Source organism: Oncorhynchus clarkii, chromosome 10, assembly GCF_045791955.1.
Source record: "Oncorhynchus clarkii lewisi isolate Uvic-CL-2024 chromosome 10, UVic_Ocla_1.0, whole genome shotgun sequence".
Lineage (NCBI taxonomy): Eukaryota > Metazoa > Chordata > Actinopteri > Salmoniformes > Salmonidae > Oncorhynchus > Oncorhynchus clarkii.
In genome coordinates, this window is record NC_092156.1 from 57,352,806 (window position 1) to 57,379,713 (window position 26,908).

At 44.3% G+C, this 26,908-nt stretch overlaps 1 protein-coding gene and 1 pseudogene across 1 annotated transcript; one reads left to right on the forward strand and one right to left on the reverse strand.

Moving 5' to 3' along the window:
• Positions 1-12,084: 12,084 nt before the first annotated feature.
• On the reverse strand, positions 12,085-15,087 carry LOC139419680 (G-protein coupled receptor 83-like). Its single transcript, XM_071169666.1, is given in 5 exon segments — positions 12,085-12,787; positions 13,262-13,395; positions 14,110-14,235; positions 14,595-15,050; positions 15,052-15,087. Coding segments are annotated over 5 exon segments (1,455 nt in total).
• Positions 15,088-19,956: 4,869 nt separating this feature from the next.
• On the forward strand, positions 19,957-25,343 carry LOC139419283 (uncharacterized; annotated as a pseudogene).
• The last annotated feature ends 1,565 nt before the right edge of the window (positions 25,344-26,908 follow it).

Here is a 26,908-nt window from a genome sequence, read left to right on the forward strand (position 1 = left end):
AATGGTTTGATAATGTGCTAAATAATGTGCTGGATGATTGACAATGTCCCACCCTCTCTGAGGGAAGTAATCGATAGAAGATGTCAGTGTGATGGCAAACCACAAAGATAAACATCCTTACCATCCTTGCTCATCTCTGTCAATCGTTGCCATGGCAATGGGGGCCACAGTGATTGAAAGCTCAGGTACTTAAATGTCCTATTTCTACATGAAATTACCTCTGATCAATCACACACAGGAACATTTTGTTCCTCTGGCGGAAATGCGATGGAATTTACCCCAATCCTAGCTGTAAACTTTGCACAAAAGAAGAGTAGATAATTATCCACCTCTTAAAGTTGTTAGTTTAGAGGGTTGTTGCTTTACACATTTATTTCTATTTAAATAACAGAGAAAAGCAGGGTTGGGTAGGTTACTTTCTAAATGTAATCCGTTACAGTTACTAGTTACCTGTCCCAAAATTGTAATCAGCAACGTCATTTTTGGATTACTCAAACTCAGTAATGTAATCTGACATTCAGTTACTTTTTGATTACTTTCCTCTTAAGAGGCGCAGGTTAGTAGCTGGCACATCCACAGTCATAAAGTCTGATTTTAAACCTAACCCTAACCCTAAATCAAATCCAATGTTATTGGTCACATACACATATTAGCAGATGTTACTGCGGGTGTAGCAAAATGCTAGTGTTTCTAGCTCCAACAGTGCAGTAGTAGTAGTAAGTCACAACAAAACACACAAATCTAAAAGTAAAAGAATGGAACTAAGAAATATATAAATATTAGGATGAGCAATGCCAGAGTGGCATTAACTAGAATACGGTATATACATATGAGATGAGTAAAGCAGTATGTAAACATTATTCAAGTGAATAGTGTTCCATTATCAAAGCGGCCAATGATTCTATGTCTATAATATATGGGGCATCAGCATTTAAAGTGCAGGCTTGAGTAGCCGGGTGGTAGCCGACTAGTGATGGCTAATTAACAGTCTAATGGCCTTGAGATAGAAGCTATTTTTCAGTCTCTCGGTCCCAGCTTTGATCCACCTGTACTGACCTCGCCTTCTGGATTAAAGCAGGGTGAACAGGCCTTGGCTCGGGTGGTTGATGTCCTTGATGATCTTTTTTGGCCTTTGCTGTAGGTCCTGGAGAGCAGGCAGTGTGCGTTGGGCAGACAGCACCACCATCTGGAGTGCCCTGCGGTTGCTAACGGTGCAGTTGCCGTACCAGGAGGTGATACAGCCCAATAGGATGCTTTCTATTGTGCATCTGTAAAAGTTTAAGGGTCTTAGGGGCATATCCAAATTTCTTCAGCCTCCTGAGGTTGTCCACCCACTGTCTGCTTGGGTGGACCATTTCAGATTGTCAGTGATGTATACTCTGATAACTTTAAGCTTTTCACCTTCTCCACAGTGGTCCTGTCGATGTGGATAGGGGCGCGCTCCCTCTGCTGTCCCCTGGCTATATACTATCTCCACCCGGCACAGCCAGAAGACGACAGGCCACCCCTCAGAGCCTGGTTCCTCTCTAGGTTTACTCCTAGGTTCCTGCCTTTCTAGGGAGTTTTTCCTATCAGAAATTGCTCAGTTCTGCCTTCAGGACAAGACTCATCCCAATAAACATCAACCTACTGAAGAGGCATTAGAATAAGACAAAAATGTCTATTACCAATTGAACGACATCTATTGCAGGATAAATTAATGTTGCAATTTACTTTATGGGTTGGTTATGTAGGCTTGTTCTAACCCATTGCTATCTACTATGATTAGGCAATATATGTACATTTCTGTTAGATTTCCAGTCATTCCAATTCATTTAATACCCCTTAATCTTTAAGAATAGGAAATATGGAAATATACCTTGAGTGTACAAAACATTAGGAACACCATCCTAATATTGAGTTTCATCCTCTTTTTCCATAAAAGCAGCATAAATTCGTCAGGGCAGTACTCTACAGGGACGCTGGCCCATGTTGACTCCAGTGCTTCCTACAGTTGTGTCAAGTTGGCTGGATGTCCTTTGGGTGGTGGGCCATTCTTGATACACATGGGAAACTGTTGAGCTTGAAAAACCCAGCAGCGTTGCAGTTCTTGACACAAACCAGTGCGCCTGGCACTTACTACCATACCCCGTTTAATAGTACTTACATTTTATGTCTTGCCCATTCTACCTCTGAATGGCACACATACACAATCCATGTCTCAAGGTTTAACAATCCTTCTTTAACCAGTCTTCTCCCTTCGCTACACTGATTCAAGTGGACATCAATACGGGATCATAGCTTTCATCTGGATTCACCTGGTCAGTCTATGCTATGGAAAGAGCAGGTATTCCTAATGTTTTGTGCACTCACTGTGGATTAGCAAAATTGTTTGACCTGAGCAACACCCAAAAACTAAGAACAAATTAGCCAACTCTGTTTTTTGTTAAGTTTTTTGGGGGTTATGAAGGGTTGATTGGTCTCATTGTTTCGAGTTTAAAAGGAATTTGCTCTCGGAATGGCATGCTTGGAGCACTACCAAAAAGTAAAAAACTAGATGGTCATTTTCCATTAAGAAAATAAAAGCCCCACTCATGGTCTTCTGAAATTGAACTTGTATTTGATAGTATGGAGCACAATACCACAAGGGAGTTTAGAAGGGAGGAACTCAAACTTGTATTCCATAGGCTGGGATCCACACTATGCAGCTGTTGAAATACCACATTTGTCACTGGCTGGCCACTGGGGCGTATTCATTACTCCGAATCTGTTGCAAAACATTTCTTAAACGTAACGAAACAGAGACCAATACGGGGACCTGTCCAATAGAAACTCTCATTTTGCTTTGTTTGCTTCAGTTTGGTTCTTAAATGGTAACCACAATCTGTACGGCGCAAATAAATGAGAGCAGCAGTTTGAGTCACAGCAATACGCTACAGTCGTAGGCCAAAAGTTTTGAGAATGACACAAATATTAATTTTCACAAAATTTGCTGCTTCAGTGTCTTTAGATATTTTTGTCAGATGTTACTATGGAATACTGAAGCATAATTACAAGCATTTCATAAGTGTCAAAGGCTTTTATTGACAATTGCATGAAGTAGATGCAAAGAGTCAATATTTGCAGTGTTGACCCTTCTTTTTCAAGACCTCTGCAATCTGCCCTGGCATGCTGTCAATCAATTTCTGGGCCACATCCTGACTGATGGCAGCCCATTCTTGCATAATCAATGCTTGGAGTTGGTCAGAATTTGTGGGTTTTTGTTTGTCCACCCGCATCTTGAGGATTGACCACGTGTTCTCAATGTGATTAAGGTCTGGGGAGTTTCCTGGCCATGGACCCAAAATATTGATGTTTTGTTCCCCGAGCCAGCCACTGAGTTATCACTTTTGCCTTATGGTAAGGTGCTCCATCATGCTGGAAAAGGCATTATTCGTCACCAAACTGTCCCTGAGGTTTTTCCTGGAGAGAAGTGGCTTCTTTGCTGCCCTTTTTGACACCAGGCCATCCTCCAAAAGTCTTTGCCTCACTGTGCATGCAGATGCACTCACACCTGCCTGCTGCCATTCCTGAGCAAACTCTGTACTGGTGGTGCCCCGATCCCGCAGCTGAATCAACTTTAGGAGACGGTCCTGGCGCTTGCTGGACTTTCTTGGGTGCCCTGAAGCCTTCTTCACAACAATTGAACCGCTCTCCTTGAAGTTCTTCATGATCCGATAAATGGTTGATTTAGGTGCAATCTTACTGGCAGCAATATCCTTGCCTGTGAAACCCTTTTTGTGCAAAGCAATGATGACGGCACATGTTTCCTTGCAGATAACCATGATTAACAGAGGAAGAGCAATGATTCCAAGCACCAACCTCCTTTTGAAGCTTCCAGTCTGTTATTCGAACTCAATCAGCATGACAGAGTGATCTCCAACCTTGTCCACGTCACGACTCACACCTGTGTTAACGAGAGAATCACTGACATGATGTCAGCTGGTCCTTTTGTGGCAGGGCTGTAAATGCAGTTGAAATGTTTTGGGGGGATTCAGTTCATTTGCATGGCAAAGAGGGACTTTGCAATTAATTGCAATTCATCTGATCACTCTTCATAACATTCTGGAGTATATGCAAATTGCCATCATACAAACTGAGGCCACAGACTTTGAAAATGAATTTGTCATTCTCAAAACTTTAGGCCACGACTGTAGATAGGCCCATCAATAATAAGTGATATATATTTGCAAACATGTCTAGAAACCTGTTTTTGCTTTGTCATTGGGGTATCTTGTGTAGATTTATGAAGTTTTTGATTTTTATTGAATCTATTCTAGAATATGCCTGTAAATGAAACAAAATGTAGAAAAAGTCAAGGTGTCTGAATACTTTCCGAATGCACTGTAGCTGCAGGAAGGTGTTTTGGGGATGGGAGTGCAGCTTTTTTTTGTTATTGTGCGAGGGGAAGAATTTGTCTTTGTCGCCCGCACCACAGACGGCTATATCGGTCTGCTAATACAGGACTAGTAAAGGCTCAGGGCACTTTTTAAAATTCAGATTTGTCAAGGGGTGCTGCAGTACCCATACCTCCCGTGGCTATGAAGGGACAAGCTAACCGCTGGTCTCACTCTCTCAGTGGCAGTAGATCTTACAGAGCAGCACAATGAAAGACCCCAAGTCACCGTGCTAAGTGCTTCTTTGTCGACACATTTCCAATGACATCTTTCAGCGCTGTGCATTGAATTACCTGTGCTCAATCGTGTATAACTGACCTAGTACACCTTGTTCCCTGGACACAATGACTCCCACTCACATGAATCGTAGCAGAGTGGGAATTCAGAAACATTGTCTGACACACACATAGACTTAAATGGAGGAAGTGCATGAAGCCATATCATTATCTATGAATCACACCAGCCCATCCTTGTCACGTGGCTTTTGAAAAGAGAAAGAGTTAAAACCAACAATGGGTTGGATAATGAATGTATTGACCAATTGCTCAGTTAACAAATCAGCCAGTCGTAAGAGCAAAACCAGAACAGAACCTTTATTCAAACCCTTTGGCAATATCAACCCACACATACAAGCATGTGCACACAGTTGCACACACACACACTACCTCGACTAACCTGTACCCCCGCACACTGACTCGGTGCCGGTACCCTGCGTATATAGCCTCGTTATTATCTCAATGCATTTAGTTCATTTTTGATTTTATTATATTTTTCTACTTGAGTTTATTTAGTAACTATTTTCTTAATTGTATTTCTTGAACTGCATTGTTGGTTAAGGGCTTGTAAGTAAGCATTTCATGGTAGGGTCTACAAAAAAATATGTGCACCTTGAATTAAGGCAATGGATCAAGAGATACACCTTTCACAGTCTTCACATTTTGTTGCCTTAAAATGTAATCTAATCTATTTTTTTACACCAATTTTGGTTCCTTGGAAGTTGTGGGAACATATGTTTTTGGTTTCCCATATATAACCTGACCGTTAAAACGGAAGGAAACGTTATGAGAGCGATAGTGAACATGTTAACTCTTCTGGTAATGCTCATTTTTTAGTTTGCATGGAGGTTCTGAGAACGTTTCTCAATGGTTACCTGAAAGTTTCGACAATGGAAATGATAGGTTATTTGAAGGTAATTAAATAACATTCATTTGAATAACACTTCTGGCTTAGTTTGGGCTTAGTACATTGTTTTGAACTCCAAGCACATATAGGACACATGGACATTCATTTGCTTAGGCAGTAATCATGAAAAACATGTATTTTTTTATGGTGGCATGTTGCCAGTGAGATTCAAACCTTCTGGTCTCTTTCATTGGAATTAGTCCACCGCGCCACCAGGATGGAGCTACCGTGCCGTGTTTTTGTCACTCATACAAAGCTGTTCAATTGTGTCTATTCAAACGGACCCTATTTCAAAGGAAACAAGCACTCATTAAGATCACATGTGGGAAATGAGTGGGCACTGCCAACACACAACACACGTAACAAGATAGAGGGATCTTTGAATGTTACTAATGTTTTGTTGTGGTTTTAATGGTACGTTCTCTAAACGTTCTGAGAACGTGACTTTGAATAGAACCATGAGGAAACTGGGAAGAAAAACATTATGCAAAAGTACCAAAATTCCCCAAGAAGAACATTTGTTTCTTAACGTTCTCTGAACATTTTGAGAACATTACTTTAAGTAGATCCATGAAGAAACCTGTAGGAAAGGTTATGGGAAGGTTGTATCCAAAATAACCATAGAACAACCACGCTCCTACCAAGCTCCAAGAAACATCTGGTTCTCAGAACCACTGGGTAGGCACTAACTGCATTTTGATGAGGACTTGTTCAGAATACAATTCAAACAGAAACTGAAATAGTCTCCGACAAGCACAATGTGTGAATATAAAATTGGAATAGATTGTGAATAGCAGCCTAGCAGGCATGTTAAATGTCACACACTTATTCGCAACAGCAGGACAGAAATGACATTTTTCGTATATACCTCCGTATCCTGAAAGTGTCATTTGATTACGAAGGGGCAGAGAAGGTTAATCAACATTCCTTTGGGACTTGCTTGAGGTCATCAGACAGATGTCACCTTATTTGTGCTTCTTGATGCCACATTTCCTTCTTTCAGGTGTTTCATGTGCCGTACGTGAAATGCTCTGCACTCATTCATGTAACTGACCTTGGACCTCACGTTCCCTCGACACAATGACCCCCCCCCCCCCCCACACTCTCATGAATAGTAGCAGAGTTGGAGTTCAGAAAGAGTGGCTACACACACACACACACACACACACACACACACACACACACACACACACATACAGACGCACAGAGAGACTCATAATGGAAGAAGAGAGGGAGTTCAGAAATAATAGTGCACAAAACCATACCGTTGTCTATGAGTCACACCAACCCATCGTTGTCGCATACTTTTAATGGATTTTGAAAAGAGAAAAAGTTAAAGGGGTTGGACAATAACATATTGGCCAAATGTTAACAGAGCAATCAGCCAGTCACAATCCATTACTAAGGAGCTAAACCAGAGCAGAAACTGAACTCAAACCCTTTGGCAATACCGTCCCACGCATGCAAGCATCTGCACACACTCACGCACACACATGCATGCGCACACACAAACACAATCTGGCTGGTGCACGGCTGACCATGTAAAGTAGAAATATATATTTTACACTTTTGTAAAGAAGAACAGGACTTTGAATCACTTATGTGGAACTATGAACACAGACACATAGATAACACAATAATTGGTGGAGAATCACAATTCATGAACAAATTGCTACATATCTCAAAAGAAAAGTGCAGTATTTTATGAGAAAGGCGTGTACACGACAAAAATATGTGAACTATGAGTTAAGGCAATGGATCTCAGAAAGCACAGATCGAGAGAGGGAAGAATTCACAATTCAGATCCCACATCACAAAAACATCATATTACAGATGCTCATGTCTGATGTTAGCATCAACTCACACAATACCCTAACGTCAACGTTCAAAACAAGAACAACTTCCATGAAACCAAACATTAACACAAGCATGTTCAAATGCTCACACTTCACCCTGTCCGCTCAACATTCAAATGAATTAAGAACGAAACGACACAAACATATACAAATCTGTAATTCAAATTACCATCAGGTCTTGGTGGAAACGCTACTTGTATTCTTTCACATAAATTGGGTGTTCTTGATTACGTTGCCCTACAATAGAATTGTCAAAAAGTGCAAACCCCACCCACCTGGTGCTCCTGTTCAGCTAAATAAAATAGATACAAAGTATTTAAAAGAAAACAAATAAAATTGTATCCAAGGTCTGGTTACCAGTTCCATCAACAGTATTACAGAACCCTTTGAGTGACTCATCTTGTCCACCAGCCGGCCCTCTCTGTAATTGAGCCTGCGGACGAGGTTACTCAGTGCCTCATTGCCAACAAGTGAACGCATAATGTAGCATATAACCAGTAGCCTTCTCGTGGACAGTGTCCCAAATGGCACCCTGTTCTACTTTAGTGCACTGCTTTTGACCAGGCCTATAGGGTACCTTCCGTCAAGTATAGTTTACCACTTTCTTCTTTCCCACAGTCCTGGACTCAAATCAGTTCTTAAAGGCAGAGCACAGCAACCAAATGAATGCTTGAGATTGTATTTTGAGAAGCAGCTGGATTTAGGCATTAATCAGGACAACACTTTTCTTTTTTATTGCAGCGTGTTGTCAGTGAGATTTGAACCTATGAACTTCTCCCTTCTACCCATGGAATTAGTCAACTGTGGGACCAGGATGGAGCTACCATGCCATGTTTGTGTAACTCATACAGAGCTTGTCATTTTAGTCTATTCAAACGTACCCTATTTCAAAGGAAACAAGCACTCATTAAGTTTAGATGTGGCCAATTAGTGGGCACGGCCAACACACCTAACAAGATAGAGGCTGGAGAGAGTTTTGATGATGCTAAGAACGGAATGTACATTGTTTTCAGTAATATACCTAGAATGTTACTAATGTTTTGTTGTGGTTTTAATGGAAAGTTTTCTTAACGTTCCGAGAACATGACTTTAAATAGAACCATGACGAAACTGGACAAAAAGGTTATGCTGAAGTACCAAAATTCCCACAGAAGAACATTTTGTTTCTTAACGTTCTGTGTGAATCCCAAATTGGAATAGATTGTGAATAGCAGCCTAGCAGGCATTGTAAATGTCAGTACACTTGTTCGTTACGGCAGGACTAAAATCAAATTTTTCGTAAATACCTCCGTATCCTGAGTGTCATTTGATTGCAAAGGGGCAGAGAAGGTTAATCAACATTCCTTTGGGACTTGCTTGAGGTCATCAGACAGATGTCACCTTATTTGTGCTTCTTTGAGCCCACATTTCCGTCTTTCAGGTGTTTCATGTGCCGTACGTGAAATGCTCTGCACTCATTCATGTAACTGACCTTGGACCTCACGTTCCCTCGACACAATGACCCCCCCCCCCCCACTCTCATGAATAGTAGCAGAGTTGGAGTTCAGAAAGATTAGCTACACACACACACACACAGAGACTCTTAATGGAAGAAGACAGGGAGCTCAGAAATAATAGTGCACAAAACCATACCGTTGTCTATGAGTCACACCAACCCATCGTTGTCGCATACTTTTAATGGCTTTTGAAAAGAGAATCACATATCTAATTCTACAAACACATCTATAACACAATATTTGGTGGAGAATCCTAATTCATGAACAAATTGATAAATATCGCAAAAGGAAAGTACAGCCTTTTATGAGAAAGGCGTGTACACAAAGATATGTGCACTATGAGTTAAGGCAATGGGATCTCAGAAAGCACAGAGAGACGGAAGAATTCACAATTCAGATGCCACATCACATTTACATCACAAAACCATCATATTACAGATGCTCATGCCTGACGTTACCACCAACTCGCACAATACCCTAGCGTCAACATTCAAAACGAGAACAACTTCCATGAAACCAAACATTAACACAAGCATGTTCGAATGTCAGGTTTAAACCACCATCATGATCATCTGTACACGTGAACATCATGTCACAGATGCTCACACTTTTACCCCGTTCGCTCAACATTCAAATGAATTAAGAAGTAAACATTGACACACACGTGCAAATCTGTCATTCATATCACTGTCAGGTCTTGGTGAAAACGCTGCTTGTTTTCTTTCACATACTTTAGATGCACTTGATTTCACTTAACCTACAATAGAATAGTCCCAAATGTGCAAACCTCACCCACCCGGCACTCCTGGTCAGCTAAATAAAATGGATACAAAGTATTTAAAAGAAAACAAATAAAATGTTATCCAAGGTCTGGTTACCAGTTCCATCAACAGTATTACAGAACCCTTTGATGAGTGACTCATCTTGTCCACCAGCCGGCTCTCTCTGTAATTGAGCCTGCGAACGAGGTTACTCGGTGCCTCATTGCCAACAAGCTAATGCATAATATAACCAGTACCATTCTCATTATAGAAAGTGTTCCAAATAGCACCCTGTTCTACTTTAGTGCACTACTTTTGACCAGGCCTATAGGGTTCCTTCCGTCAAGTATAGTTTACCACTTTTTTCTTTAATATATTCATCCAACTGAAAAAAATAAATATAGATTTAATATTGATTTAATTAGGCAAGTCAGTTAAAAGAACAAATTCTTATTTACAATGACGGCCTACCCCGGCCAAACCCAGACGGGCAAATTGTGCGCCGACCCTATGTGACTCCCAATCACAGCCAGATCTGATCCAGCCTGGATTCAAACCAGGGACTGTAATGATGCCTCTTGCATTGAGATGCAGTGCCTTAGACCACTGCACCACTCGGGAGCCCATTTATACATTTATGCTCTGGTACTTTGGCAACTAGTATTTTTTATTTTTATTTTTTTTACCTCCCGCTTTGGGCTGGATGTGTCAATATGTATACATACAATACATAAATCTAGGAGCAGAATTACGATTTTATGTCAATTAGCCACGAAATCCCTACATTTACCCCCACGTGGGCCAGCCCTCTAGCAGTTTCCGGCCAATGAGCTTCAGCCCCTCGCCATTTGAGTGACAGCTAGCAAGAATCACACACAGCAGAGCGAGAGACCGCAATGACGTGGTGCACATACCTGGGCATTTTCGGGGGCCACAAAAGCTTTCCTCTTTCCCACGGTCCTGAACTCTTATCAGATCTTAAAGGTTCGGTCTGTTACTTTTGTTTACAGTCCATGGTTAAAAGCGCTGTCCCTCCACATTTTTGCAAACATTAGGAGTGGATCTTGGCAAATGCACAGAACCTGCTACAGAGTTACTGAAATTCTGTGGGTCACCTTCAGTTACATTTGCCGAGCGAGACCCAACGCCACAGTATACAAACGTGCAGGGATAGCACTTCCGGCTGGAAGTGAAAGTTACAGATTGTTCCTTCAAACTCTAGCTCCATCAGCCCCTCGCCTTCCTGCAACTCCGCGACAGCAGCAGTGAAACTCGGGGAGCGGAATATTGCGCTCACAGTCTTCACCCCCACTGGTTAGATAGTTCTGTCTTCAACAAAAATGAAATTAAAAGCTGTCAGGGACCCACCACAACACTTAATAATCTGTGTGCAGTGGGCGATCAGTGGGAATGAAGACAATATTATTTTTTTGGAATGAACAGCAGCTGGTGAAATGACAAAATTCCACCGCCTTTTGATGTCCAATAACGGATATAATTGTCCGTGATTTATTCGGAAAGCGAGACAAAATAACTAGACAGAGCCAGAACATAAAGAGAGGCAGAGAAGTTTCGCAGGTTGTGGTGCAACGCGGTCCCGAGACAAAGCAGAACTGTCTATGCCGCGACAATACTGTTCTGCTAATGTATACTGAGTGTACGAAACATTGAGGACACCTGCTCTTTCCATGGCATAGACTGACCAGGTGAAAGCTATGATCCCTTATTTATGTCACTTGTTAAATCCACTTCATTCATTGTCGATGAAAGGGAGGAGACAAGTTAAAGAAGGATGTTTAGGCCATGAGACAATTGAGAAATGGATTGTGTGTGTGTTCCTTTCAGTGCCTTTGAACAGGGTATGGTAGTACCCACAGTTTCCCGTGTGTATCAAGAATGTCCCACCACCCAAAGGACATCCAGCCAACTTGACACAACTGTGGGAAGCATTAGAGTCGACTTGGGCCAGCATCCCTGTTGAACACTTTTGACACCTTGTAGAGTCCATGCCCCGACGAACTGAGGCTGTTCGGAAGGTATATTCAATATTAGGAAGGTGTCCTTAAATGCTTTGTACACTCAGTGTATACAGTATGTGCTGACAGAGTAGTTGCTGGTTTGGATGTTGCATTTGTTGCTAGACCTCTCCAACCCCTACTCCTATCCATGTGAGACATTTCTTCCTGAAAGTGGCGCTGTCATGAAAGTTTAAAGATCTCACATTTCCTGTTCAAGAGCCCCCACTGTCTTTGGCTAACAACGTAGTCCTTCAACAGGACTCACCACCTAATGCAGCAACTTTACACGTCTTTAATTGTCAAATAAACTCAATCATTCACTCAATCCCAACCAAAATGCATTCTGGTAGTTGAAGTTAACTGACAGCTACTATAGGCTCCACTGATAGGATGTCTGTTTTACTGGCATGTCTAGCGGAGAAAAGGACATGCCTGTCTTTAGGGGGCTGGTGAGAGGACGAGGAGTGGCTTGGTCGAGAAGAGGCGTGGCTCGGGTGTGAAGAGGCGTGACTCGGCCGAGAACCAGTGCGGCTCTCCGGCCAGGCGGCTCTGTGGCAGGGTGCGCAGGAGGGCGGAGCCACCAGCACCGGCCCCACCCCTCCACGCCCCCTCCTCTGGCACATGCCCAATAGCTGCCTTAGCTCCTGGCGGAAGGCGGGGTTCAGACAACAGTAGATGAAGGGATTGTAACACGTTGAGCTCATCGCCAGCCAATGAAAACAGAAATACAAGGCATTGGATGACTGAATGGCCTGGCTGGAGAGAAGCACCACATAGCAGTTCAGAGGGAACCAGCATACCGCGAACACCCCAACAACCGCCAACAACATAGCCAGGGTGCGCCGCCGCTTCCGCCGCTGCACAGCGAACTGCGCAGTGGTGGTGTCCCCGATAGCGTTACGGCGCCACAGGCGGCGAGCCACGGTTGAGTAGGCGGCCGTGATGATGAGGAGGGGTAGGACGTAGAGGAGGATGAAGGTGAGGAGGTCGATGCACTGCCAGTAGACGTCAGAGGGCTCGGGGAAGTCGGGGACGCAAAGGCTGCGCACCTTCTCCTTACTGAGAGGGGGGGGGGGGGGGGGGGGGGTTTAAGAGAGAAGGGAGAGGGAGTGAGAAGGAGGGGAAGATGGGGGAGAGTGAGAATGAAAGGAGGGAGAGAGAGGAAAACGAGAGAGACCCCATAACCAGCTATGAGTATTGCACAGGGAAGAATACACTCGTGAAAAGTCAACAATATTGGAACAATATTGGAAACCCCAAAACAAAAAGTCTAATGAGAAATGTAGTGAGAGGGAGAGTGAGAGAGGCTGGAGGGAAGAGAGACGTGTGAGAGAAAAATACCTTGTGGGTATTGTGTACACAAAGGTGGTGTTTGGTTGATCAATATAGTGTGTGTGTGTGTGTGTGTGTACCTGTGCATGAAAGTGAAGTGTTTGTTCTATCGATTTATTGTGTGTGTGTGTGGGGGGGGGGGGGGGGGGGCTACCTGTACACAAAGGTAAAGTGTGTGTGTGTACTTGTGTGTGTGTGTACCTGTACACGAAGGTTAGGAGCTTCTGGTAGATAGCATGAGGCAAGGAGAAGCAGCTGGCCATGACCCAGATGAGAATCACACACACAACGCCGCGAGTCGGGGACATGCGGGGCCTCAGAGGGTGGAGAATGACCTGCACACACACAAACAAAGTGTTTTTATCAGGCCGCATTATACACACCAGACCGCACACATTCTCCAAGACACACACTCCATTACACACACCTGCTGCTATTCTCTGTTACACACTCCTCCCTTACAAGCTACACTTTTGGTTTGAGAAAAAAAAAATCGTACTCAAACTCAGCTTGAGCTCTGTAGCTCATTGATACATAGTAGACTCATATCCAATACAACTCTATGAAAAACAACTTAATGTGAAAACCATCAAATATGAATTATATTGAAAGGATAGACTACAGCAGACGCCAGAAAATAGCTTGGGAGCAGTCTTGTCCCTCAAACTATGACCATTAACCAATAAATGTATGTTACATATATTGTCATGCTTCATTGAAATAGACCTATCTATCCCTAAAAATGTATTTCTATGTGGACACAACATCATAATAGTTAGCTTTTCGTTGCCTGTATCGAACGGTCAGCCTGGTGATTCACTAGTAACAAGCTGACAATTAGCGAGTCTATTTGATTCACCGCTTGAGCTAAGGCAGAATTGCCGCGTGGACAGCTCCCCTTTGCGCTTTCGCGTGCTGACGCTTGACCCACTTTCTTAACAGCTTTCCTTTACAGATGTTATTTTGCTAGACTAAGCAAACTGCAACACTTTAATTAGACGAAGCACATACCCGACATTCACCAATTGTATGCATGACTGTTGGCCTACCTGACGTCTGTCCAGCGCGATTGCCGTGAGAGTGAGTGTGGATACGTGCAGGGAGCAGTACTGGACGAACCGGCTGATGTGGCACATACCCTTCCCGAAACCCCAGCTGCTGTTCACAAAGCGAACCTGAGGGAGACCACACAGGCATGTTGTCGAGTGCGTTTTTTTACTGGCATGATGGAGTGATGAAAGGCTGGAGCTTTCCTATCCATACGCGTAATAGATCGATTTAACACTGACAGATAACCCCTCACACATCATCCAAACCATCTGTGAATAATTGGTTAAAATTGATTTTAAAACCTATTCGTTCTTTCCCTTCCTGAGATAACCACTGATCTACCATGATGAAAAAGGTAGCAGTAAAATATTACATTTTTATACCGCAAGAATCTCAGACGCTCTTAAAACAACAAAACATCGAAGGTGTGTGTGTGTGTGTGTAATCATCTGTGATGTGTGTTGTGCCTGTGTGCGAATCGCACCAAAGTAAAGGGCATGTTGAGCAGCGTGATGAGAATGTCTGCCACCGCAAGGTTAATGATGAACAGGCTCGTGGCGGAGTGCATCCGCTTGTTCTTGATCACCACATGGCACACCAGCGTGTTTCCGAACAGCGAGATGACAATGATGAAAGAGTAAGCCACGACCAGTAGGGATTTCACGGTCGCGTTCTGGGACTCTCCCCCGTAGCGCTTTTTACCCGCCATGGAGTGCCAGTCCGCGAGCGTGCCCTCGTCCAGGTCCAGCGAGAAGACATTTGTCAGGTTGGACGTGTACGGGTCCGAGAGGTTCAACAGCCCTTCTGCGTCCACAAATAGAACCCCGCCGATAACGGTTGAGTTGCTGTATTCCCGTGCCCCCAACCCGCTGGCGGCCAAATAGGTGAGGGACAGCCATAGACACGCACCTCGCATGTCTGCGGGTGATTGGGACTTCCAATTGGGACTTCCAATCACCGGACTTCCTCGAGCGCATCAGTAGCGGCGCGAGGAGAGGGGGACATTGCTTTCTCTGTGCAGATACTGGAGGAGATGTAATTGCGCGCGATGTGTTGGCAGCACTTTTAAACCCGTGCTGCAGGCGCGCGCAGTGTGTGTGTGTTTGTGTCAGATATTGGCGGCTCAATGCTTGTTTGTTCACGCTGAGAGAGAAGAGAAGCGAAGCATTGAGATAGAGTGAGAGAGGTCAAAGTATGAACGCTTACATGTTTACTTTTACAATGATCGATGAGGTGCAGCAGTGTTCTGTGGCTCTTTGTTGCTCATGGTCTGATAAAACAGCTCTAGCTATTTCACCTTTCACCGCCGATCCGGAAGTGTGGTCGATTGAGAGACATCCAATGCAACAAAAAAATATCTCTAGTTCAAACTGACAGATTTATATGGCGATTTTTTTATTATTCTAATTCAACTTCCGCGGTCCGCGGACATCGACTCTAGGGTTTAAACTGGTTGTGGAATCTCTGCCCTCCTCTCCTGATTGTGTAAATTGATTACCAAGGGGCGGAGAAGGTTCATTTCCTTTCCTTGCAGTGACTGAAGAGCCAGGTTAGTCTCTGCCTCTCTCTCTCTCGCTCTCAATTCAATTTCAATTCAAAGGGATTCATTGGCATGGGAAACATAGATAAACAAAAGTGAAATAAACAATCAAAAATGAACAGTAAACATTAAACTTACAAAATTTTCAAAGGAATAGAGACAAATGTCATAAAATGGCTATGTATAGTGTTATAACAATGTGTAAATAGTTCAAGTACAAAAGGGAAAATAAATACACATAAATCTAAGTTGTATTTACAATGGTGTTTGTTCTTCACTGGTTGCTCTTTTCTTGTAGCAACAGGTCACAAATATTGCTGCTGCGATGACTCACTGTGATATTTCACCCAATATATATGGGAGTTTATCAACATTTGATTTGTTTTCGAATTCTTTGTGGGTCTGTGTAATCTGAGGGAAATGTGTCTAACACATTTGGCAGGAGGTTTGGAAGTGCAGCTCAGTTTCCACCTCTCTCTCTCGCTTGTTAGATTCTGAATTATTAAAATGCAATTTCATTAAAATTCAAAGCACCCCTTGGCAGAGAACTTGATAGCTTATCGCAATTAAATCAGCAAGATTTATTGGCCACCCATTTATTATGATTGAGACAGCCCACCCACACACACACGTAAAGTGTTAAACATAGTCTGTCAGAGAGCCGGATTCTATGGCAGGGATCATCAATTAGATTCAGCCACGGGAGGATTTTTTTCTTGAGCAGATGGTCGAGGAACTGGAACATAATTACAAATAATTTGGAGACTGCAAATTGACCACAAGAAACCCAAACAGATTAGACTAAAACATAATGGTGTCAAACCTTGCTTATGTAACCGATGTGAAATGGCTAGTAGTTAGCGGTGGTTCGCGCTAATAGCGCTTCGATCGGTGACGTCACTAGGTCTGAGACCTTGAAGTAGTCGTTCCCCTTGCTCTTCAAGGGCCGCGGCTTTTGTGACGCGATGGGTAACGAATGCTTCGTGAGTGAGGGTCCCTGGTTCGAGCCCAGGTTGGGGCGAGGAGAAGGACGGAAGCTATACTGTAACACTTACACGTGCAGTATACGATCACGTACACTGAGTGCACAAAACATTGGGAACACCTTCTTATAATTGATTTGCACCCCCCTTTGCCCTCAGAACAGCCCCAATTTGTTGAGACATGGACTCTACAATATGTACAAAGAATTCCACAGGGATGCTGGCCCATGTTAATTCCAATGCTTCACCCATTTGTGTCAAGTTGACTAGATGTCCTTTGGATGGTGGACAGTAAACATTAAACTTACAAAATCATCTACACGGATTGAAGTGGATTCAACAAGCGATAAGGAATCATAGTAAATTCCATGTACCGAATACAAAATACAAGTTAAATGGATCTTCACATGTTCAACTCTACTGATAGTTTTCTTCTATTTTTTTTTGGCGTTATATAGGTAGTGTGCCAACTCTGGTATTGGCACGTGCGCTTTAGCCAACAGCTCGCAGATACAGTGCAGGTGTAGCCGACATCAGGGTTGGGAAACTGGTGACTCCCCTTTTGAAGGCCCCCTGGCGACTTCCCTTTAGAAGTGCCATTTGAGATGCACAAATTGACATGAATCACCTAAAGGGTAAACACATGGAGAAAAAGCTGAGGATTACTGAAAACGCCTTTCCAAGTGCCGGGAAAATTGAAAAAGTAGGCTATGCGAAGGTGTGACGCACGAATGCACGGCATTCAATTCACGCTCAGAAAAGCAAAGGCTCAATTAGACCTGGAATAAATGTTAACCTAATTATGTAAATTATACGACTAACAGCAGGAGTCATAATAAGTGTGTGCGTGCGTATGCGTGCTAAGAGAGAGTATGTGTGCATGTGTGTGTGTGTGTGTGTGTGTGTGTGTGTGTGTAGAGGTGTGTTTATCGAGGGGACTGAGGTGAGCTGCGTCACTTGCAATTTTCTCCTGCTCTGAGAAATGTAATTTCAGCCAGAGATACTTAATTAGAGAACCAGAGATAGACATAATAACCACAGCAGGACTAAGCCACCCCGGGGTGGACTGGGATCAGCCCTGGAATGTCAGCCACACCAGCCTTTTACCAGGTACTGCAGGAATATCTACCCAAGGGAGGCTGTGCACTTCAGTTGTGGGTGGGATATTATTTGTTTTCTTTCAATACATTTGTTGTGCTTGTTTTGGCTTACCTGATGTGCTGGGTGGGCAGGCTTTGCTCTTTTTTTTGGACTCGTCAATGTGTTGCTTTACACCAGGCAGTCTAAGATAAGCTCGACCAAATGTATTTAGAAGAAAGCAACCAGTGATTTCTGTACTTCCTATGTTTTAAAAAAATGTGTTCTATTGCTGTCTTTTGGCTTCTTGGCCAGGCTGCTGTAATCAAGAACAGGTTAAGAATGGTAGGGGAGAGTGAGGTGAGTTGTGCCATTTTGTTTTTACATTCAGCATCACTCCGTCAAGGGAAATATAGTATTCTTTCAACAAATATACATCGACAAATATTTCAGGATGTTGTGTATCCCTGGAAATAGTCAGAACTCATTGAAACATTGCAGTTTTGAAAACATAGCTTGTCCAAAAAAAAGTGGTCTCTTGGGGTAAGTTGAGCCACAGCCGGACAGTGGAAGTTACTCTGCCCAGGGGTGGACTGGGACAAAAATTCAGCCACACCTACCTTTTGTCTACCAATGGCATGCCCATCTTTTTTTGTGAGAGATTAGACAGGTGACTCAAAACACTTCAAAAGTATACATAAAGTATAAATAGCACTCACTTTAGATTAGGGACTGCAAAATGACTTTGCTAATGATTAGTAAATGGTTTATTCATGTGGGAGTAATGGTTAAAGAAAGGTATTATCTGAGCCTATGGGCATCTATAACAGCCTAACTACACATTTCAAATGAGTACATGTCAAGTGTTCCCCCCTGTCCATTTAGCTAAGTGTTTAAATATTAAGCTACATATAATTCAATACAAGAAAACAGTGAGAGACAAGGAGAGACTGCCAGTTCCTCGCTCTCTCTTTCTCTCTCGCAGTGCATGCTGGGAATTATTTGTGTGAGTTTAGGTGTTTGCTGTGGAGGGCTCTCTCCTAACTTATTTTCTTGATTCTCTCCTTGGTCTTTTCTTTCAATTTTTTGTGGTGGAGGGTTAATGCACCGTTTGTTTTAGCTGTACCCACTGTTTTTTCAAAGGGTGGAAGAGGACAGAGTTTTCGTTTCCTGGGGTTTGGAAGGTGTGGTGTGCGTGATGACTTCTCAGCCTAGCGCGGAGGAGACTCTGTCGACACGGCATGGATTCAGGTGTGTTCCTGAGAATGGAGTTAAGGTGGAGGAGGTTCTGCTCGCGGTCGGTGAGCAGGTAAGAGCTGAATTTATACATTCTGCTTCCAGAATGAACAAAGTTGTGGTTGTGTTCATGAAAATAGCAAATTTGGTGTGTAGGCTCATTGCTAGTGGAATATTTGTAAGGGGTGTGTTGGTGCCAATTTCGCCTCTTTCTACCCCTTCGACCAGGGTGGTAGTTGCAAATGTGGCTCTGTTTATTGTGGATGATCAAATCAGGAAAGAGCTGAGTTGTTTTGGTAAGTTTGCTAGTGGTTTTCGTGTACTGTTGGCAGGTTTTCAGGCAGATGCCTGAAAGAATACTGAAAGAATACTATATTTCCCTTGACGGAGTGATGCTGCATGTTGTTTCGTTCCGGAGGCAAGTGTTCATGTTTCTGAATAACAATGAGCAACAGCTAAATGTGCATTTGAAAGTGAGGCATGGGGAGAGGCTCTACACAGGGTTTGCCAGCACAGATAGTCTATGGTGTTTTGAGTGAGGGGATTTACGTCATAAGAGCTTTGTGTGCCCACATAAAGGCCGTAGACAAGGTGAGGGTACAGGCGCCAGTGGGGGAAATCGAGGTCAACGTGCAGGGGGCAATGAGACGCAGGCAGCAGAAGCTGGGCCTAGTCATGCCAGGGATGGTGGTGTAGATGAGGCTGGGCCAAGTCAGGCTAGAGATGGTGGGGTAGCTGAGGCTGGGCCTAGTCATGCTATGGGAGGGTGGTGTAGATGAGGCTGAGTCTAATCAGGCTACTGATGGTGGTGTAGATGAGGCTGGGACTAGTCAGGCTAAAGATGGCGCTGTAGATGGATGAGGAGTGTATAGTGGGGATGTGTAAGAGACTAGGGAGGAGGGTGTCAAGTGGAAGAGGAAATAGGGGGAGAAGAAAGGAGGTGAGAGGGGAGAGGCTGGGGTGGTCTAAGGTACCAAGGAACCTTGAGAGAGGAAGGGCAGGTGGTCAGGATGGGAGATGGAGATGAGGAAGGTGAGTCTGAGGACGAGGATGATGATAGCCAGTCAAGCAGAAGGGTCAAAGTACACTGTGTGTCACGTTCTGACCTCTATTTCCTTTGTTTTGTATGTAGTTTGTATGGTCAGGGCGTGAGTTGGGTGGGCAGTCTATGTTTGTTTTTCTATGATTTGGGGATTTCTATGTTTCGGCCTAGTATGGTTCTCAATCAGAGGCAGGTGTCATTAGTTGTCTCTGATTGAGAATCATACTTAGGTAGCCTGGGTTTCACTGTGTTTTTGTGGGTGATTCCTGTCTCTGTGTTTGTTGTCACAGGATAGGCTGTATAGGTTTTCACGTTCCGTTTGTTGTTTTGTAGATTTAAGTTATTTCATGTATCGTTTCAGTTTTCCATTAAAGAACATGAGTAACCACCACGCTGCTTTTTGGTCCGCTTCTCCTTCTACAGACGAACGTCGTTACACCGTGAGGGAACTGACAAGGTTCCTGAATGGGAACAAGGGGAAAAAAGTTAATCTTTTTTTCTGATCCGAGAAAGTTTGTAAGATCAGTACAACATGCTATGACAAATGAGGGGCATGGTGTCCTCTCACCCAAGAAACGGTTTAGGTTGAGGAAGTCTACCTTCAGATGTTGTTTAGATGAATATGTTTTTTCTGGCACTGGGGATTTTTGAGTTTTGCTATTGGTGTCTTTCTTTGCTGGCTTTTTCCCCCACTTCTTATGGAGACTCTTCGGGTAGGATCGTTCAATATAAACGGCGGCAGAAAGAAGAGTGTGTTGGGCGAATATGTAAAACAAAAAAAGAGTACAGGGTTGTTTCTGCAGGAGACATAGTGATGTGGTGAATGAAGTCAATTGGGAGCTCTGGTGGAAAGGGACACATCTGTTAGTGCAGGGGTGGCAGTCCTTTTTGTACCGGGGCTGTCTGTAAAAATGTGCTCCTCAAAGGAGGTATGTAGGGGTAGGCTGCTTATTGTGAAAGCAGAAATTAACAACATGGGCTTTGTCTTTATAAATGTGTATGCGCCTAACACAGGGAGAACGAGTGGGGGTTCTATTTGAGTGTCTTAGACAGGAACTCTCACAGGTAGCGCATGAGGAGACGCTGGTGGTCGGCGGGGACTGGAACTGTACAATGGATTTTGAGAAAGACAGAAATGGGGAAGAGCCTCATTCAGGGTCAGAGGGAGTGTTAAGGGACATCATTAATCAGTTCGACCTCGTGGATGTTTGGAGAACTCGACATCCTGACACAAGACAGTATACATGGGTGAAGGTATTTGGGGCTAGGGTGAGTGCAGCCCGACTTGATAGTTTTTACATGTCCAGGAATCAGAGCAATAGGCTGTTGGGCGCTACCATTCTCCCGGTGGGGTTTTCGGATCGCCACATAACCATGGCTAGGCTGTCTATTTCACCAGGGCCTCGGCATGAATCCTATTGGAAGTTTAATGTAAAGCTCTTACAAGATGACACTTTTCTCAGATTTCCAGATTTTTTGGGGAAAGGTTGGGGCAGCAAAGACAGGAGTATAAGTCTGAGTCAATGGTGGGATGTGGGAAAAGTACAAATTCGGCTTTTCTGTCAACAGTCTACAGCTCTCTCATCCTCAGAGGGTAGGAAAGTATTGAGGGAACTCGAGCGTAGTATTAGTGAGATGGAGGTAGAGATGGTGGGGCAAGGAAATGTAGTCCTCCAGGCTAATTTAGCTTAATTACGTCGAGACCTGGGAAGTTTTTTCCAGGTTAAAGCAAAGGGAGCACTTGTAAGAGCTATGTTCTCCATGCTCAAGGACACTCCCAGATCCTTCTTCTTTGGTTTGGAAAGACAGAGTGGTGAAGTCAAGGGCATGCATTGTCTACGGCTGTCTGATGGGCGGGTGACCTCTGTGGTGGGGGAGATGCGGGAGTGGACTGTGGAGTTTTATACTGAGTTGTATAGGGCATAAATGTGTGATCCTATGTGTGCTCAGGTCTTGTTTGCAGAACTCCCTAAGCTCTCTCTGGCACAGAGGGATGAAATGGACATTCCTCTGTTATCCCATGAACTGGCAGAGGCCGTAACCCAGATGTCCCCCGGCCGTGCACCGGGGGTAGATGGACTCCCAGTGGAGTTTTAAACACAATTCTGGGGAATAGTTGGACTAGACTTTTTTTTGTGAATGCGTCTGGGTAGGAGAGTTGCTAATGAGCTACCGTCGGGCGGCACTGACTATCCTGCCAAAAAAGGGAACTTGTGTGAACTTAAGAACTGGAGGCCTTTGGCATTGCTCTATGCGGACTACAATATATTTGCCTAGGTCAGACTGAAGCCTCATCTGAACTCTATAGTACACAAGGACCAGACACATTGTATACTGGGACGCTCAAGCACGGACATCTTTTTCTTAATCAGGGACATGTTGGACTTGTCAAGAGGTTCTAAGGTGAACTTTGGACTGGTCTCTTTAGATCAAGAGAAGGCTTTTGATAGAGTGGACCATGATTATCTGTTTAATGTGATATCTGTGTTTGGGTTTGTGGAAATGTTTTTGACCTGTGTGAAGATGTTGTATGCTGGGGCGTCATATATGGTCAAGGTGGGGGGGGGGGGGGGGGGGCATCAGACAAGGATGCCTTCTATCAGGGAAGTTATATACACTAGCTATTGAGCCTTTTTTGGGCCTGCTACACAGGAGACTGCAGGGAGTGTGCTGGACAGGCATGGGTGTGTTGACAGGCATAGCAGTGTCAGTGTATGCAAATGGCGTATCCAGGATGGTCAGAATATGCAGGCACTAGAGACTAGTCTGAAGGTGTACGAGGGAGCTTTGTGAGCTAAGGTAAACTGGGGCAAGAGCAAAGCTCTGTTATGTGGTGCATGGGGGGATATCCCCTCTTCCGCTTCCAGGGAGTTTGCAGTGGGGTTGTGAAGGGCTTAACATTTTGGGGGTACCTGGGCTCCGAGAGGTGGGTCAGGAAGAACTGGGAGGGGCTGTTACAAGCAGTGGTGTTAAGACTGGCCAGGTGGAGGTGTCTTCTGTCCCAAGTGTATAGAGTGAGGGTACTGATAATCAACAACCTGGTAGCATCTTCCCTGTGGCATAAACTGATTGTCCTCAATCCTCCCCCTGCCGGTCTGCTCGCAGACCAGCAATGCAAGCTGGTGGACTTTTTATGGTCGGGCCATCCCCGCCATCAGCGGCTAGCGGATTAGGGCTGTTCCTCATAAAGCTGGAGAGGTTGAGGACAGCAGGTCTCTCAGACTTTTACTCTGCGATGCTGAGAGCCACCAATGTTTCCGCCACTGCAGGTGACGGCAGAGACTGGGGACTGGCAAGCGGGTCGGGAGGACTTGTTAGATTTTAACACTCCGAGCCTGGGGGAGTTTGAGGGGGTGGGAGGTAAAGCCGTCTACAACCTCTGCATTAAGGTGAGGAATATTAGGAGCCTAAAAGGAGTGAAGGCATATCAGTGGCGGTGGGGCGGAGAATATGGTGGGTTTTAGATGGAGGGGGCTCTACAAACCCAGTACCAAAGAGGTCAGGGGACCTCCAGTGGAGGGTTCTACATGGAGCCCTGGCCACTAACAGCTGGTTGGCACGGGTTGAACCGGGAGTCGGACAGGGGTGTCCTTTCGGTGTTTTGAGTGAAACTGTGATTCATGTGTTTTCTGTGTGCGCCAGGTTAATGCCCCCTCCCCTATTGAATTCAATATACAACCTTGTGTGTTTTGCCAAAGAACGGTGCCAGGACTAGTTTATTTGAATGCAGATAGATTTCCAGCATTGCACTTAATTTGACAATGCTGCGACTTTCAGTGCCTATGCAATGTAATCCGACACCAGAGTCACTTGTTACTTCAGCTCATAAACACACTCACTGGGCTGAAGAGACTGATATTCAAAAGCAAATAAACATTGATTAAACAATTAAAATACACACTGTCCTCAAATTGACCTGTATTGAAATACACTCGACTCATCTGTCGTCAAAAACTATAGACCTGTATCCCTTCTCTCTTTTCTTTCCAAAACACTTGAGTGCACTGTTTCTTATCAACTATTTTTTTTTATCTCTCTCAGAACGATCCTCTTGACCCTGACCAATCCGGCTTCAAGACTGGTCAATCAACCGAGACTGCTCTTCTCTGTGTCACGAAGTCTCTCCGAACTGCCAAAGCTGACTCATCCTCCTAGATCTATCCGATCTGCCTTGTACACCGTGAACCATCAGACTCTCCTCTCCACCCTCTCAGGGATGGGTATCTCAGCCTCTGCACACTCTTGGATTGCATCCTACCTGCCAGGCCGCTCCTACCACGTACTCTCACTGATTGGTTCTATGCGCCTCTCTCTCTTCTCTCTTCTCTCTATACACCAAGTCACTCGGCTCTATCTTATCCTCACGTGGTCTCACCTATCATTGCTATGTGGATGACACTCGACTACTTTCCAAATCCAAATCAAATCAAATCAAATGTATTTGTCACATACACATGGTTAGCAGATGTTAATGCGAGTGTAGCGAAATGCTTGTGCTTCTAGTTCCGACAATGCAGTAATAATGAGTAATCTAACCTAACAATTCCAAAACTACTACCTTATACACACAAGTGTAAAGGGATAAAGAATATCCTCCTTCTGCCCTTCTGACACCCAGGTGGCAGCACACAGCTCTGCGTGCCTGGCAGATATCTCAGCTTGGATGTCGGCCCACCACCTCCAGCTCAAACTCGACAAGACAGAGCTACTCTTCCTCCCGGGGAAGGCCTGCCTGCTCAAATACCTATCTATCATGGTTGACAACTCCAGTGTCGTCCTCCCAGATTGAAAATAACCTTGTCTGGACAACAACCTGTCGTTCTCTGCAAACATCAAAACAGTGACTCGCTCCGGCAGGTTCATGCTCTACATCATCCGTAGAGTACGACCCTACCTCAAACAGGAAGTTGTGCAGGTCCTAATCCAGGCACTTGTCATCTCCCGTGTAAACTACTGCAACTCGCTGTTGGCTGAGCTCCCTGCTTGTGCCATCAAACCCCTGCAACTTACCCATAATACTGCAGCCCGCCTGGTTTTCATTCTTCCCAAGTTCTCCCATGTCACCCCTCTCCTCTACAAACTCCACTGGTATTCAGTCAAAGCTCGAATCCACTAGCAGGCCATAGTTCTTGCCTACAGAGCAGCAAGAGGAACTTCCCCTCCCTACATTCAGGCTATGCTAAAACCTTACACCCCATCACAAGCACTCCGTTCTCCCACCTCTGGTCTGAACTCTTCTCTGTCCTGGTACCCAAATGGTGGAACCAGCTTCCCTCTGAAGCTAGGACAGCAGAGTCCCTGCCCATCTTCTGAAAGCACCTGAATCCCTACATCTTGAAAGAATATCTTAAATAATCCTCCTCCTCCTCTCGACCCCCCCCCACCCCATTTTTTATATTTTTTATTAATACTTTCCTGAACCACCACTTCCACTTAACCCCCTCGCCCGCCCCCCAGCTCAGACTTTGCTGATAACTACTTTATGTAGGAAAAGTGTACTTGCAATGTCTGTGATATGTGGCTGTCCAACCTAGCTAACTTAACATTAATGCACTCGAAAGCAAGTAAGTCGCTCTAGATAAGAGCTTCTGCTAAATGACTAAAATGTAAATAATGACTTGTGAATAGTAAAAAGCACGGTATAAATGTCTAGTAGGTGGCTATTGCTTTACCCTTGTGTTATACAGTGCATTCGGTAGGTATTCAGACCCCTTCCCTTTTTACACATTTTGTTACATTACAGCCTTATTCTGAAATGGATTACGTTAAAAAAAATACTCATCAATCTACACAGAATACCCCATAATGATAAAGCGAAAACAGGTTTTTAGAAATGTTTGCAAATGTATTAAAAATAAAAAAAAAACAGAAATACCTTATTTACATAAGTAAATGAGACTCGAAAATTGAGTTCAGGTGCAGCCTGTTGTCATTGATCATCCTTGAGATGTTTCTACAACTTGATTGGAGTCTACCTGTGGTAAATTCAATTGATTGGACATGATTTGGAAAGGCACACACCTGTCTATATAAGGTCCCACAGTTGACAGTGCATGTCAGAGCAAAAACCAAGCCATGAGGTCGAAAGAATTGTCCGTAGAGCTCCGAGACAGGATTGTGTCAAGGCACAGATCTGGGGAACGGTATCAAAAAATTCTACAGCACTGACGGTCCCCATGAACACATTGGCCTTCATCATTCTTAAATGGAAGAAGTTTGGAACCACTAAGACTCTTCTTAGAACTGGCCGCCCAGCCCAACTGAGCAATCGGGGAGAAGGGCCTTGGTCAGGGAGGTGACCAAGAACCTGATGGTCACTCTGACACAGCTCCAGAGTTCCTCTGTGAAGATGGGAGAACCTTCCAGAAGGACCGCCATCTCTGCAGCACTCCACCAATTGGGCTTTATGGTAGAGTGGCCAGACGGAAGCCACTCCTCAGTAAAAGGCACATGACAGCTTGGAGTTTGCCAAAATGCACCCAAAGCACTCTCTGACCATGAGAAACAAGATTCTCTGGTCTGATGAAACCAAGATTGAACTCTTTGGCCTGAATGCCAAGCTTCACATCTGGAGGAAACCTGGCACCATCCCTGCTGTGAAACATGGTGGTGGCAGAATCACGCTGTGGAGATGTTTTTCAGAGGCAGGGACTGGGAGATTAGTCAGGATTGAGGCAAAGATGAACAGAGCAAAGTACACAGAGATACTTGATTAAAACCTGTTCCAGAGTGCTCAGGACCTCAGACTGGGGTGAATGTTCACTTTCCAACATGACAACGACCCTAAGCACACACCCAGGAGTGGCTTTGGGACAAGTCTCTGAATGTCCTTGAGTGGCCCAGCCAGCCCCGACTTGAACCCTATCGAACATCTCTGGAGAGACCTGAAAATAGCTGTGCAGCGACGCTCCCCATCCAAC